We start from the raw sequence: 15460 nt of genomic DNA, 5'->3' as shown, positions 1-15460 counted from the left end.
ATTTATGACAACAAGAAACTGCTGGTATGACAGGAGGGATTACTCATCAGTTAACATAAGAGAAATGCCTCTAGTCACAACTGCAGTGCAGAATACCCGAAATTAACAGATAGCATCACGGAACAGCCAACCAAAGTTGCACGGAATTTGACCTTCAAATTGTCTACCTATAATTGCTGATATGTTCATCAACTACTCCTCCCTTCATTGTAATTTCAAAGTTGAAAAACTATCTGTACATAGTAAAAAAGAGTAGACAACGCGCAACGATTGTCTATTTCACATGTGTAAAATATCAGTCTCTAGCTCCCTTCACAACTTGTGAAAGGTAGATGCCTTCCAGGAATGATAGCCTGAGGACAACAGTATCTTTGATAAGCTGGAGTTGAGTCAAGACAAGTGATGGACCAGCAATCAGAATTCCCTGTAAACTTAGAGTTTGCTATTACATTTCCCACCTATTGAATTGTACATCTGGAAGAGCAAAGCGAGCATACGCCCAAGCGACCATCTGAGGATGCATCTGAATGGTTGCTAGAAGAATCAGAAGTCAAGTATGCCTGCATACGTATGGAGAACCATCAGAAAAAGAGTATAAGAACCATAAATTGACACAAATCATTCAACCACCTCAATGATCGCAGGATCGTCTTTCATCAGTGTCTGTTCAGGAATGAAAACAGTGCCAAGCTCTTGTACTTCCTGAGGTTTCAATTAGAAGAAAACAAAATATATGTCAGTAAAAGCAGTAACGATTTTGCCAGTGATTTTGGAAGGAAAAAAAATATAAATATAATAATATTTAAGCAAGAAGGACAACAAAAGGTTTGAACTTTGTTGTGACAAACCAAGGAGAGAAAAATTCAAGCATTAGGGCTAAGGATCTTTTGTAGAACTAGGATCTTGTTCAATTCAATCAGATTCTGCAATATACGTTTAAATATATATATATATATATATATATATATATATATTGGTTAAATCAATCAGAATGCTCTGCTTATATAAAGAGCATTATACTTCGTAAAGGAAAATGATTTATATAAGACAGTATCCGTATTAACAAAGAGTTGGTGACCCCCTTACAATTAGACATAATCATCATCCAAGTTCTATAAATCACCAATTTGGGTGCTTTAGTTTTACCTTGATTTCAGATGATCTGAAGCTAATATAGTCATACAAGCAGCTACTTGGGGGGATCTGAGGACCATCCTCCTTCCTTCCTTCTGTTCCGAAATGCCTTACTGCAAGCCATGCAACACTTCTAGCTTACAGTAAATTTTTAATTTTATTTTCAAGATATCCCAGTAGTAACCCGTGAGAAAGAGAAAATAAAATCTAGTCATTAGTGGACAACAAATATCTCTTTTATATATTGGCAACTGATCTTTGTCCATTTCAAGCAAATATTATGATAGATGGGAAATAAGCAAGAAAAATGATACACTTTACAAACATTTCAAGAATGCCAACTCGAGCATAACTACAACAACAAAAGCTGATTAAGACACCATCCGGCAACCCTCCCCACTTTGGATACCTAGAAGAAATGAACTTATCAACTAAAAGTTTTCCAAATCCACGAATAGAATATGACCTTGTTCTATCAGATAAGCACTCGAGATAGCATAACAAGTTACAGAGAATAGGGGAAAAAGAAAAGGAAGCGCTACTTCTCGTGAAAGCAAGAATTCGAACGAGAGACAAAGAAGCAGCTTCCAAGATAGCCCTGATGTAATGCAAAATTCGAAGTCTCGCAAGGCAAATCTTGACATTAATGAAGACATATTAATACGAAAAAGAAAAGTGAGTAGCTTCGAGATTCTTAACAGCAGAGATAGAGCACTCAAACATTACGATCTCTGGACTTTAAGGGATGTGAAATCTAATTAAGTCACCGCAAGCAAGCAAGCAAGCAAACAAACTAGTTAATTGGAGGCCCATTTGCCTCAACAAACGAAGAAGATCAAATTAAGGGCAGTTCGATCACGAAGCTTATCGAGAAAGGTAGAATGGCATGCAAGACCTAAGGCCGCACCTTGATCAAGGAGGATGGTGCCGGCATTGCGGTCAAGGTGGTTGATGCATCCCTCGTAGCGGATTCCGGATGTGGTGATGATTCCGATGAGGCGCCCCACGTACGATTCCGCCAAAAAACACGATGTCTCCGGTGGAAAAGCCAAAATTGCGGCCAGAGAAGAACCCAGATCCGAAGCTGAAGAACCACTCGAAGAACCAATCTCGCTCGCCATCTCTCTCTCTCTCTCTCTAAACACCAATGGAGAACACCTCGTTTCTTTTCTTGCAAATTTCTATTTCTTTTCGTCGCCCTCTTGTGTCCTCCATCTTATATAGTGAACGAGAGAGAGAGAGAGAGGAGCGGGAGTTAGTTCCATTGTCGTCTCGTTGATTCGATTGCGGGTGCCGTATGATCACTCGAAAGAAGAGTCGGCGGCGAGTCAACTGCGACGATAAGTAGGGAATCGTGATCTCCTGCATTCAACCAGGAAAGCTATAGAACCTTTTATTATACACTAATATTCACTCCAGTGCTTGCCACACACATAACTACACATTGTAACCCCCCCCCCCCCCCCAAAAAAAAAAAAACCTTAATTAATTTTAGATATATTAATGCTTTTAATTATACAATTAAAATCTCTTAAATGTTCTTATTGTTAGTTATATATGTCTGTAAAGAAATATCACGTGATTTATCTTCAACCATCTAGAGACCAATTTACTCTTCTGTTTACAAGAAAGAAATAGTTATAGGTTAAAAGTAAGGGTTTAATTTCCATGACTAAACCCTTCTTGAGCAAAATCAACCTCTCAAATAACAAGAAAAATAAATAATAAAATATATGATATTAAGTAGTATGTAACTTTAAGAAATTTATAGTAGGGTAAATTACTAATGGTTAGAAAAAATCATGACTCGAATAAATTTTTTTTGTTGCAAATTATGAGTCAAAAATTAGAATTGATCCATATATTATTCATAATAAATTAACGGTAGAATAGAAAAAGCTCAAAGAGTACTTTAATGTCGTATATTTCACTTATTCAAATTCATAGAAAACAAAAATTAACTATAAAGTTGCTATTGTGCTAGTGAAAAATAAAAAATAAAATAAATTTAGTACTACATTTAGGCCATGTAGTAAAGTAAATAAGTACCAAATTTATCATGAGATCTACATCCTAAGAGCTACCCATATTGGTCAAATAAATCTTTGCCAACACAACTCTTACACATATGCAGATGATCTCAAATACTTCAATTGTTTATGAGAACATATGTTTCTATTACAATTTGAAGTGTTAGCTTTCTTTCATATATAAGATAATTTGCTGTATCTTGAGAAACTATGTTTTCAAAACAAGAGATAGATGACGAACTCTTCTTTTAACTCTTAAAGAGCTAGTACTAAATGCTAGAATCGTCTTGAATGATATTCCATAATATGTAAATTCTTATAATAAAATTCATTATTATTGTTGTTTTGGATTTTTGATATTGCACAAATTAAATTAACGACAACATAAACATTTTATGCGATGTGATTTATCCCATTGTGGTTATACCTAAAATTAATTAAACTATCCTCACAAATTTTCATTTGTATCACTTTGCTCCCTATGGTATCTCTGAACAAGGCTATAGAGGTTAAAATGAGGTATCAGTTCTACGCACTAAGATATAATATTATGAATCTACTAAGAGAAGTCTTTTAAATTATTGATAGCAGTTATGATAATATCATAATCACTCTCATAAATAATTCTAGAAATCTGCTTACTAACAACATAGCACATCTCTTCTTTTAAGTGTAAGCATTTTACTTCCATTGGGGTTTTACATCTAACAGATTAGGCATTGCAAATATGATGGAGCCAACACTATCTGTTCTAATAAAATTCATCCTAGCTAGCGAGCTATTGGGATTGAAAGCCCCATCCACGTTAAGTTTCATCTCACTGACAGGTGGTTTATCTCACTTCGCCCAATTGACAGTACCAAATCAACAACAGATATAACAATTTATGCTCAAAATAGCCCTTAGCAATAGCCATGTTAAACCTTATTGCTAGCACCTTCAAAGCACATCTTGTTTCGAGCCTTCTAAATCATTGAAATTGTAGTAGCAACCACAACTTTAAACTTCTTAGTATTGCCCCTAATATGGGATTAGTTATATGACATCTAGTTGGCATCCTTACTTTTAGCACATTCAAAGCACATTTGAGCCTTCTAAATTATTTAAATTGTAGTGGCAACTACAATTTTAAACTTCTTAATATTGCCCCCAAGGTGGGACCATTTACATGACACCTAGTTGGCATCTTAAGTGAAGTTATAACAGGTGCACCATCATTTCCTCCCATAGACCATATTGAGCAGTGATGTAAAGGCTAATGTGTAATCTGTGGAGCAAGTTCTGATTGACACTCTGCCCCATAAAACATTTCAATCAGAAAACACTCTAATTTTACTTTTAAATTCTAAAGTTCCATCCAATCCTATTATCCACCGTTTGGGTTAAAGAAAGTTATAAATGGATTTGGAAAGAGTCTTACCTTTTGTATTAGGTCATCAGATCCACTTAGCTTTCAAAAGTCCAACCCTAATGTTTATGATATCATTATCGAGAGAAGACCTAATATTAGTATTTGAAAAATTAGAATCCTAGTGCCCATTCATCAAAAGATCCTCAACCTTCATATCAAATGTGATATATTTATTATAAAAAATAGAGCATCAAGCCCAAAGACACATTAGTGGTCTAAGAATCATGTAGGATATTCACCTTATTACCCTATCTTACTAAATATTTGGTCCCAAATTTTAAATTCCAAGCCTATGCTTGTCTGGCCCAAGAGGAGCCAAATTTGGGCACATTAGCTCACATCCATCAGCCCATACTTTAAATTCATTAATAGAACCCATAAAATATTAAAACCAACCGTCAATTCTTAATTCCAGTATCCCACTTAATCTTAACACTAATAATCATGTCCTATAAGAAAGTTGTAGCTATCTTAGTAATTTGGTCAAGGTTGAGTATAATTTAGCTATCTTCGTAATTTAGTCAATGGTTGAGTTCAAAATTTAAGAGCAGACGAACCAACAATTAAGGATAGCAGTGAGAGTAATATTGATCAAAAATTTTCTTCCAACAAAAGAGAGTCTTCCTTCCAGTAAGTTTATTTTCATCTCTAACAACAAGATCTATTTAATTAGCCACAAAGATATAATTAAAAAACATCTTAGTGCCAAACAAATGAAATGAAAGGAAAGTAAAGACACTCAAAATTGAGTGCCTAACAAATGATATTTCTAATGTCGTGAGATATGTGCATAACTAAATACAAATTTGACTTCTCTACATTCACCTTCTAATTAGTGAGAGAACAGATGGTGGCCAAATCATAGGTAATAGCTTAGATAGATTGAATAGTGTCTTTTGCAGTACTAAGAATATCATTGACATATAATAAATCGGCAAGAGAGGGTCTATTATCTATTAAAAAAATTTCTTCAATGCATCTAACAGCTTGGAATTTTAACGAAGAGATCAGGGCTTGAGAAAACAAGGATAAAAGGTAATACGAAAGGAGATCCCCCTGCCTAATGTCACAGTTTGGGTAGATCTAGCCAGAAAGGCCACCATTAATTAATAAGACAATTTAGGGGACTCAACACAAGTCTTAAACCAATTATACCTCATGGTAGAGAAAACCATGGAAATAAGAATATGGATAATAGTTGTCTAGCTTACATTGAAATATAACAAATTATCATATGAGTTTACAATGAGAAAAAAAAATATAGAGAACATTTTGTTGCATTGATTGACCCGGCTATGACTCTTTTTGCCTACCTTGTGGAGCTTTACAAATATTTGAATTAATATTTTGCCAGTTAAAGGCGAGGATAAAATGTTTCAATTTTGCTCAAGTGATTCACTAAGTGACAAGACCTTAAAAACTATTTCTTTAAGAGTAATTTATAAGATTTCATGTTATTAATTAGAACTTTTTAAAATCCGGTATAGTTTTGACTAATCCCACAAAAATTTGATGATGTCCTTCTTTTTATATATTTCACCATCGGAGGTTGGTTAAAAGAATTTAGCTTGATTTAATTTCTTTTCTAAAAGTTAATAACATTAAGCCCACTTAGGATGGTGTTTAAAAAATGTTTTATGTACCAACAATGAATAAGATATGATATTTAATAATTCATTATCTATTATGACAAAAGAACAGTATAGATCAATCTAAATTATTTTTGTAGTAATTACGGATGCATAAATTTGAAAAAAAAACTTAAAACAATTTTAGGGTTGAATGATTGTTTGGAATCAGCGACCTACTAGTGCCTAGTTGCATAGTCTTACTTTAGGTATCACAACTATTTGCCTGATTTGTAACACGAATACTCACTATTAACCACCTATCATCTCCTAAAAGGCTAAGAAGTTGCGGGTAGCCTTGGAACAACTATTAGGTATTCAATTATAATAAGACAATGGCGATTGGATCAAAGAATGCTATAGCTTTGTCAAGGAGGTTGCAATTCTAATTTGTTGTGTGCTTGATCAAGGCATGTGATATTTCTAAAAGAACCTTAATAAGATTGTTTTCCAGTAAAATATTATTATACTAAATCAAACTCTCTACAAAATTATGATTCTAGTCTTTGAAAACTTTCAGAACAATAGGAAATCACTTCGCCCCCCAAACTTTTTCATCCTCACGTCAAGTAGGAGTCTCTCAAAGTTGATTTTATCAATATTAAAGGAGTTCAGCTTGATTTAAATTTTTTTAAAAAAAGTTGATAACATTAAATCCACTTAGGATGGTAATTAGAAAATATTTTATGTACCAACAATGAATAAGTTATGATATTTAATAATTCATTATCTATTATGAAAAAAGAATAATATGGATCAATCTAAATCCTTTCATAGTAATTACAGATGAATCAATTTGAAAAAAAAAAAAAACTTAAGACAATTTTGGGGCGTCTTTGGATGACTGTTTGGAATCAGCCACCTACTAGTGCCTAGTTACATATTCTTACTTTAGCTACCATAACTACTTGCCCGATTTGTAATATGGATACTCTCTATTAGCCAAATATTATCTCTCAAAAGGCTAAGAAGCTATGGGTGGTCTTGGAATAGCCATTAGGTATTCAATTATAATTTTAATTATAATAAGGTAATCATGATTGGATCAAAGAAGGCTATAAATTTACCGATTTGGTTGCAACTCTAATTTATTGTGTGCTTGATCAAGCCATGCGATATCTCTTAAAGAATTGAAATAAGCTTGTTTTTCAGGAAAATATCATTACACTAAATCAAACTCTCTACAAAATTATGATTTTAGTGTTTGAAAGCTTTCAGAACAATAGGAAATCACTTCTTTCCCCAAACTTTCTCATCCTCACGTCAAGTAGGAGTCTCTCAAAGCTAATTTTATCAAGATCAACACCGATGACTCCTTTGCCCAACAGGATGCCAAAGCTGGGACAGTACATAGCTCAAAATTGTATCGATTCTACCCTTTTAATCTCGCTAAAGTTAAAGCTATTTTGTTAGCTTACCGTAAAGCTCGGGATACTCTGGGCCATCTGTGAGTCGTCAATATTCTCTATCACTGGCCTCATATTTTGTGGCAACTTAAACATATCATTTTGAACATCTTTTCTCTTCTTTCTTATTTTACTGAATCCCCTATTACCTACTATTATAGAGAGGTTAATCATCCGACCAATTGGTTAGCCAATCTAGATATGAAAAGATTCACTTCTTTTTGGTGGGTGGGTATGATTCCTCCTAATCTCTTATTCCTTACTGTATAGGAATATATCAGTTTTGATGTTTTTGATATCTTTTTGCGAGGTGCTTGATTAGAGGTAATAATAGTATACTTTCTTTTTTTTGTTAAAAAAAGAAATAAAATGAAAGGGGGAGTATTTCAGACAGTGAGAGGAGATTAAAAGAAAAGGGGGAATAAAAAGAAAGGAAGATGTAACTAAAAATCATGGATAAGGAGGAGGTGTTGTGACTTCTCAACTGGGTTTGCGCTGTGCTGCGATGCGGTGAGTTTTAGAGTGTCCTCACGCCCACACCACCACGGGAACACGAAGAACGGCCGAGCCGTCAACCGCCAGAGAACGCCAAAGCTGCGAGTATAGAGTAAGTCCTCATTCTATTCCCCTCCCTTCGAAACCTCTCTCTCTCTCTCTCCCTCTCGAGCTCTCGAGCTCTTCTCCTGTAGAAATTTGATTAATTCCCCTCTTCTGGGGTTATGCGTTACCATTTCTTCTTTCCCATATAAGAATGCGCGCCTTTTCCTTCTGTTCGTCTTCTTCCTCAACACTTACGTTTGGGTAGATGCATGACCATCGTCAAATTGTTATCTTATCCTGTTTACTGTTCTTCTGTCCCTCAATTTCGGCTTTTTAATCTTCGACGCGTTGAAAAAAGGGTTTGTTCATGTCTTTCCAGCTCAATTTTGGTGCCTAGTTTGTTACAATGCGAGCTGGGTGTTCATTAATGGGTTTTTTTTTTCCTTTCTCTTTCCCTTCCCCCTTCCCCTTTTTGTTTCAAGTGTTTCGGTTGTTGGTTTTTCTGTTTGGCTTTGAGAATCTACGATGATCGAATTGTCATATTGCTTTGCTTACCGAATTCTCGTTCTCCTTATCTATCTAATGCCTTTTCCGCTGCTTAGTGATCTCAGAGGCAAGAAGAAGAATGGCTCTTTGATTACTTGTGCGCTTCAATTTGGCGAGTTGCTTGTCTATCTGGTCGGAGTCGAGCTGGGTTTCGATTGGTTGGGCTATAGATCTTTGTAAGGATGATGGGCGGTCACCCGCATGGTCTAATGGAGCCCCACGTTGACCTCGAAGATGATAGCATCAATTTTTGGACTACGCTGGGCGTCAGCCCTCATGTCCCCGTTGTGGATCCGCCGGATCATGATATGGCTCACCACCACCAGGTTCACCACCACCACCACCACCACCATCACCACCAACAACAACAACAAATGGAACAGCAGCACCTTGACCTGGCAGACCAGCAGGCTGTGCGGAGGGAGCTCTTTCCTGTAGAAGGGGATCCGAGGCTTGAGCCCTTTGTGGGTATGGAGTTTGAATCCGGGGAGGCAGCAAAGACTTTTTATATTGCCTATGCAGGGCGTGTGGGGTTCTCTATACGCATTGCTAGATCTCGTAGGTCGAAATGCAATGAGTCTATCATCATGCTGCGCTTTGTGTGCTCTAGGGAAGGATTCAGCAGAGAGAAGCGCATCATTGCCGGCAAAAAGACAAGGAAGCGGGCAGCATCCATAAGAGAGGGATGCAAAGCCATGCTTGAGGTGATTCGGAGAGGTGATGAGAAATGGGTTGTGACGAAGCTTGTGAAGGACCATAACCATGAAGTTGGGATGCCAAGCAGGGTGCACTACATTGCCACAGAAGGAGATGCAGAGATTGACCCTTACGTAGGTATGGAGTTTGAATCTCTCGAGGTTGCAAAGACGTTCTATTACTCATATGCTAGCCGTGTGGGTTTTGAAGCTCGTGTCCGGCAGTCTCGCAGATCATCACATGGTGAATCTCTTAAGATGCTTAAACTTGTATGTTCAAAGCACCGTTACCATTCAGGAAGGGACAACATTGGGGATGACGGCAAGAAGGTACAGGTCCTAGATCCTTCAAGGGAAGGTTGTGATGCATTGTTTGAGATAATACGGAAAGATGGAGATGTGTGGATGGTTTCAAAGCTTGTATTGGAGCATACTCATGAATTAACACCTGTGCCACCCAGCAGAGTTCGTTGTGTCCGCTCGCAAGGGGAGATACTTGTTATTGCGAAGAATTTTGCTGATACAAGAAATCTTCTATTAAATGGTCAAGACTCACACTATCCCAGGGAGATCAGATATAATGATTTGGGACCGGAAGATGCTGAGAGTCTTCTTGAATATTTCAAGAAGACACAAGCGGAAAATCCTGCATTTTTCTATGCTGTGCAGGTTGAGAACAACAATTTGATGACTAATATATTCTGGGCTGATGCTAAATCTCGTATGGCTTACCACCACTTTGGTGATGCTGTTAGATTTGACACAAGATACAAAAATGACAAAGAATTGATACCTATTGTGACATTTACAGGCGTCAACCATCATGTACAACCCGTGGTTTTTGGCTGTGCTTTACTTGTGGATGAGTCAGAGGCATCATTTACTTGGCTATTTGAGAATTGGCTTGCAGCAATGCCTGCACCTCCTCCAGTCTCATTAGTAACTGAACTAAACCGTGCGATGGCAACAGCAGTTGCTAAGGCATTACCAGGCACACGCCACTTTTTCTGCAAGAAGCACATACTAAGTACCATCGAGGAAGAATTGCCAGATCTCTTTTCAGAACATACCCCTTTAGAAGGTGAGCTGAGGAAGTGTATTGAGTCTGAAGCAGCAGAGATGTTTGAATCATGTTGGGAGTCGATAATGGAGAAATATGGCCTGAAGGAGAATGAGTACCTGCAATCCTTGTATGATATTCGCCATCAGTGGGTCCCAGTATACATGAAGGAGACATTCCTTGCAGAAGTTTCTGTATCTCCAAGCAGCGAGGATCTTGACAAGGTTATTGAGAAGTATTTTACAACAAAGACCCAATTAAGGGTTGCTGTTAGACAACTTGGGCAGGCACTTGCCAGTCGCTATGAGAAGGAAGCTCAAGCAGATTTCACAACAATGTTCGAAAAACCAGTTCTGATTACCTCCTCGCCAATAGAAAAACGGGGAGCTGATGTCTACACTAGGACTATATTTGACAAGTTCAAAGAGGAATTTGATGGTTCCTTATATTGTACTGCAGATACAATTGAGGATGGGGCGATTAAGAAATTTAGTGTGAAGAAACTTGTGGGCGATGAGGATAATAATATTGTTACTTTCAGTACCTCTGAGAATAGAACCCATTGTACCTGCTGCAAGTTCGAGTTCTGTGGCATCTTGTGCAGACATGCAATTAGAGTTCTACTGAAAGAAAATGTCCGCATTCTTCCAAATGATCACATCTTGAGACGGTGGACAAAATATGCCAAGAGTGGTTCTCTGCTGGATCAATTTGTTGAACTCAGAGGTAGCACTGAAGATCCTTCAACCGCAAGATACAATGACCTTTGTCGCGATGCCATCAGATGTGCGAAAGAGGGGGCAACATCTACCGACTTTTTTAAGGTTGCAAAGCACGCACTTCAGAAGGCTGTAGATGAAGTCATCTCTGCAAAGCAAAAGCAGGAGCAGAAAACTTTGCAGTATTCTGCTCAACCAGAAAAGAAGCACACCAAAAAGCATGGAAAGGTCACCCCGAAAAAAGATGCTTCTGGTAAGACTGTGAAGAGGTCAGCATCCAGAAGTTCGTTAATGGAGGATGAAATTAGATGATTAGGTACTTGATGTAAGATAAACTGTCTTTACGTTTTTTTCAACTTTATTGGCATCGTATCAGGCTATCAACTACTAATTCAATGCTTTCTCAGTCAGATCACTGCTGTTGTAAGTTGTTTTGTTGTCCATGAAGCTAGCCAGATAAAGATGTATATGTGAACTTCTTGCTGGCTACTGCTAATTTTGAGGTAGATCAAGAAATCAGCTCTTTTCCTTGCTTGTATGAGCATCTAAGGTTTACTTCTTCTCTTTTCTCTTTTTCTTGCGTACACACAAAATCAGAGAATCTTATGACTTGTGATTGTTACTGAAAGTGTGTTGCTTGTTAGTGCATTCCTCAATGGTGACAATATGGTTCAAGATTTTCCGTATAATTATTTTTGATTCTTGAGTGTTTCGTCCTTTTGTATACTCTGAATCTGTGTAATGATTATATTGACAAGCTTGCTGGTGCAAAGTTCAACCAATATGTTCTTAGTGAAATTGATCACTACAGAATAGATTTGTGGGAATACATTTTGTAAAAGTGAAGATCGCAAAATTGTTGGTGTTCGGACTTTGAAGAAGAATTTATAATTGTGTTGTAAGATGCAGTAAGCATTTATAGTTGGTTATTTGTTCTTGATGCATATTTTACTTAAGGTTGGTCTTGCTGCTATCACTGTACAAATGAAAGGTAACCTAATATAATACAGAATATTGGTTCTCTGAAAACATTTTGGATCTTTTGCCTAGTTATTATATGTAAAGCGAAGACCTAATAGAAGGCACTTGTGAGTTTTATTCGTCCTCTTTCTTTACCTCTCATCTTCCTCTTTGACTATTCTTTCCTCTCTCTTTCTCGTCTAATTCGCTTCTTTAATAAATTATTTAGATTACTTCATCTCTTAAGTTAGATCTCCTCATGGCTTTAGTGACAACATATAGAAGTACCAATTCCTCCTTCGAAGTTTGCTGACATGAAGCCACATTTTAATGATAAAAAACATCAAATTGGATTACAGCATGAATCTTTTAGAAGATAGTAGGGTGGCTTTCTAATTTCTGTATAAATTAAAAGTGCATGTTTAAAATGGCGAATCATCATTAACGTTTTAGAAGTCTAGATGGAAGCTGAGTTAAGGATCCCCCATTGCTTAACTTTTAGATAAAAGGATCATACTTAATATTAAATGGAAAAGAATCACTCATACAGAACCAAAGATAGGTGATATGTGTCCTGCAGGAATACAAACCTACTCGTTCACTCATTTTGTGGTTAATAATATGCTGCAGAGATAGCCTACTATGGGGATTTCTATGTAGGCTTTTGGTCTTCAAAATTCTGAAGAGCTGATGTAACTTTTACTTTTGCAGAAAAATAATCTATTTCAGGAAGTAATAGACAAATATATCTTGGCAGGACTAATGGAAATTTATCCTTTGTTGTTGCTTTCACTTTTCTACTCATCTGTGTTTAAGGAGATAGTGTAAAGTATTAAGATGGTTAATGGTATTCTATATGCATATAGTTGAATAGGAGATATACTTTGTAGTTTGTACATCATAAATGACATAATCTTAGACAACTGTTACTGCTTATTGATGAAGGTTATCCTTGAATGGTCTATTTGTAAACCTTTTGATTTGTCACAGCGAGAGAGCTTTTCCTGTTTAATATTTTCTTTCTAAAGTGCAATAATAGAGAACTTTGTATGAGTTGTGCTAAGTCATATATTTGTCTCTTGCATCTTTGTTGCTTTTGTGTCAGCTTAGCAATATGGATTGGAGTATTTGCAGTATGATGCAATCATGTAACATATATGCGGTTGATCATGCAGATGCAGAGAGATTTTGCCTTTACCAGTTCTGGAAGTCAAAAGTGTGTCTTACTGAGGTTTGACTTTGGCATTTTCAAGCTTCCTCTCTTACAGTGCTTCATTCGGTTGAAGCATTGCAAATTATGAAGCCACCAGAACAGCAATCTTAGTGGCAAGGTTGAATTGAGGCCATCCCTACATACCAAAAATGATATGCCTTAACCTTTTGCTTATACTCATCATAGTGTTTTCCTATAACACTTTTGTCTTACTATGGTAACATAATGTTTTCCATACATATAGTGTGTTTTAGTTCTTAACTTGTGATAGAAGAACCACTAGCATTTACTAGGATATTAAAATTATGTCAATCTTAGGATCCTGTGATCACTGATAGGAATATGGCTTGATTTATGTTAGTCCACCTACTTTTCTCTAGGATTGTGTTTGGAGATGCATCAATGAATGTGAGGCTTTACATAATGAGTTTGGGTAAATCTTCATCCACACGATGCATCAACTGTTGTGAGGCCCCTCCTTATCAAATCTAGCTATCTGAGATCCTTGTGTCATTGCTTTGAAGGCCCTCTCTTCTTCTTCCACTTTTCTTTTTCTTCCTTTATTGATGTCTTTTATCATTTACTGCAGAAAATTGCGGAGTAAATCAGAACACAACTAACACTCAGGTCCATTTAACAAGTTGGGTTGATTCTGATCCACTTAGTTATTTGTAAGGCAACTGAAATCTGATTTTGAGCGGGAAATCTGATTTCAAATTAGTCCCTAGTTTACCTTATAGTTATATTGCCAACTTCTTATGTTCAGAAACAGAATCTCTGTCAGAAGACTAATCATAATGTAGGTTTCACATAAATCAGTTCCCCTTGTCTGACATCGCTGGTTGATTTCACGGATGAAGTATGATACTCATCCCTAACGATTACTATAGTTGAAGACAATGCTGAACCAGTGTACATTAAAATGGGACCTCGTAAAGTATTTGAGTTAGTCTTGATTGTTGCTATTGCTACTAATGATTTTGGACTTTTGTTGTATAATATTATCTCTACTTAGTTTCTATTATAACAGCCTCGACACTGTTATTGATGTAACGTTGCATATATATATATATAGATATAGATATCTTATCTTTTGTTTCTTTTATTGCAATTACATCAGTTGTAAATCAATAATCCTTTTCCATGGCCATATTTTCTTGGGTATTCCTGCTCTTCTTGGCAAAGCCATACCTAAATGGTGATAATTGAGAAAGGCCTGGCAAAGGCAATAAACAGGGAGATGAGGTCGATCTTTTCTTCTTGTTCTGGATAGAGGTATCGATATTATGGGTTACACATAAACAACATGTTCAGCTCTGGAGATGAATTTTGCGCAACAGCTTCTTGTGTCTAATAGCTGTGAAAGAAGCTCTACTTTCTGTCTTATATATATATATAGCTTGTGTCTTGTATTATGTTTCCATTGTACGCTGTGTTGATTAGTGCAATATTGGTAGCCACAAAACTCAAGCTGTGCAACGTGTGTTGGCACATTTTGTGCTTTCTTCTCGCATGCAGTTTATGGTTAAAATCGCCTTAAAATTTGGTGGATTATACTACCTAAAGCTTGCGTGGACAGGCCTTCCTCATTAAGTCTGCATATTTTAGCAGTCACTTAGTTGTGTTGGTATATGTGAATCCACCACCCTTTTTAAGCAAGCTAGGAATTTCCATACACGACGTGGCATTCATATGGTATATTGCTCGTATTTCCTTTTGAGTTACCTTTTCGCTGTCATCTTACACTACTAACCGAGGTCTTGTATGTATTTCCTCCTTAAGCACCTGCTACCCATATCCTTTTTATGTCATGCATCTGAGTTAGATCCTGAAACCTTAAATTACTATTGATTCAAATTGCACCAATCACGACTGGGGAGGGTTTCTTTCACCCATTCTCGTTCTCGTTCGATTGAAATTTGAAATTAGGAAAAGAAAATTGTGTCTCAAGTCTCAACCCAGGCGGAAACTCAGGCTCGGGTCTGGGTTTGGTTTATCGTAATAAGAGTGGCGGAAACTCAGGCTCGGGTCTGGGTTTGGTTTATCGTAATAAGAGTGGAGGGAGGGACCTCTGAGAGAGAGAGAGAGAGAGAGAGCATTGCCACAGGTTCCGTCCGA

At 36.8% G+C, this 15460-nt stretch overlaps 2 protein-coding genes across 14 annotated transcripts; one reads left to right on the top strand and one right to left on the bottom strand.

The window, feature by feature from the left end:
* Positions 1-58: 58 nt before the first annotated feature.
* LOC140775146 (protein decapping 5-like) lies at positions 59-2487 on the bottom strand. Its single transcript, XM_073118413.1, has 4 exons — positions 2042-2487; positions 1147-1247; positions 631-702; positions 59-560 (listed from the first exon to the last, which is right to left on the bottom strand). The coding sequence occupies exons 1-4, from the start codon at positions 2253-2255 to the stop codon at positions 459-461; spliced, it is 489 nt and encodes a 162-aa protein (XP_072974514.1). The 5' UTR covers positions 2256-2487; the 3' UTR covers positions 59-458.
* A 5563-nt stretch (positions 2488-8050) lies between these two features.
* LOC140777389 (protein FAR1-RELATED SEQUENCE 9-like) lies at positions 8051-15402 on the top strand. Of its 13 annotated transcripts, none has more exons than XR_012107021.1 (4): positions 8051-8216; positions 8752-11485; positions 11581-11672; positions 13305-15402. XR_012107021.1 is itself a non-coding variant. In XM_073121467.1 (2 exons), the coding sequence occupies exon 2, from the start codon at positions 8878-8880 to the stop codon at positions 11479-11481; it is 2604 nt and encodes an 867-aa protein (XP_072977568.1). In that variant the 5' UTR covers positions 8051-8216; positions 8752-8877; the 3' UTR covers positions 11482-12403. The 13 variants fall into 13 exon arrangements, 1 of the variants encoding a protein (XP_072977568.1); XR_012107020.1 differs by having other exon boundaries at positions 8752-11494; XR_012107014.1 differs by having other exon boundaries at positions 11581-11719; positions 13305-15401.
* The last annotated feature ends 58 nt before the right edge of the window (positions 15403-15460 follow it).

This window comes from Typha angustifolia, chromosome 2 (assembly GCF_048772165.1).
Source record: "Typha angustifolia cultivar Huaian chromosome 2, ASM4877216v1, whole genome shotgun sequence".
In the NCBI taxonomy this organism is placed as follows: Eukaryota; Viridiplantae; Streptophyta; class Magnoliopsida; order Poales; family Typhaceae; genus Typha; species Typha angustifolia.
Note: the sequence above shows the minus strand (reverse complement) of the source record. Positions and strands in the feature narration are given on the sequence as shown.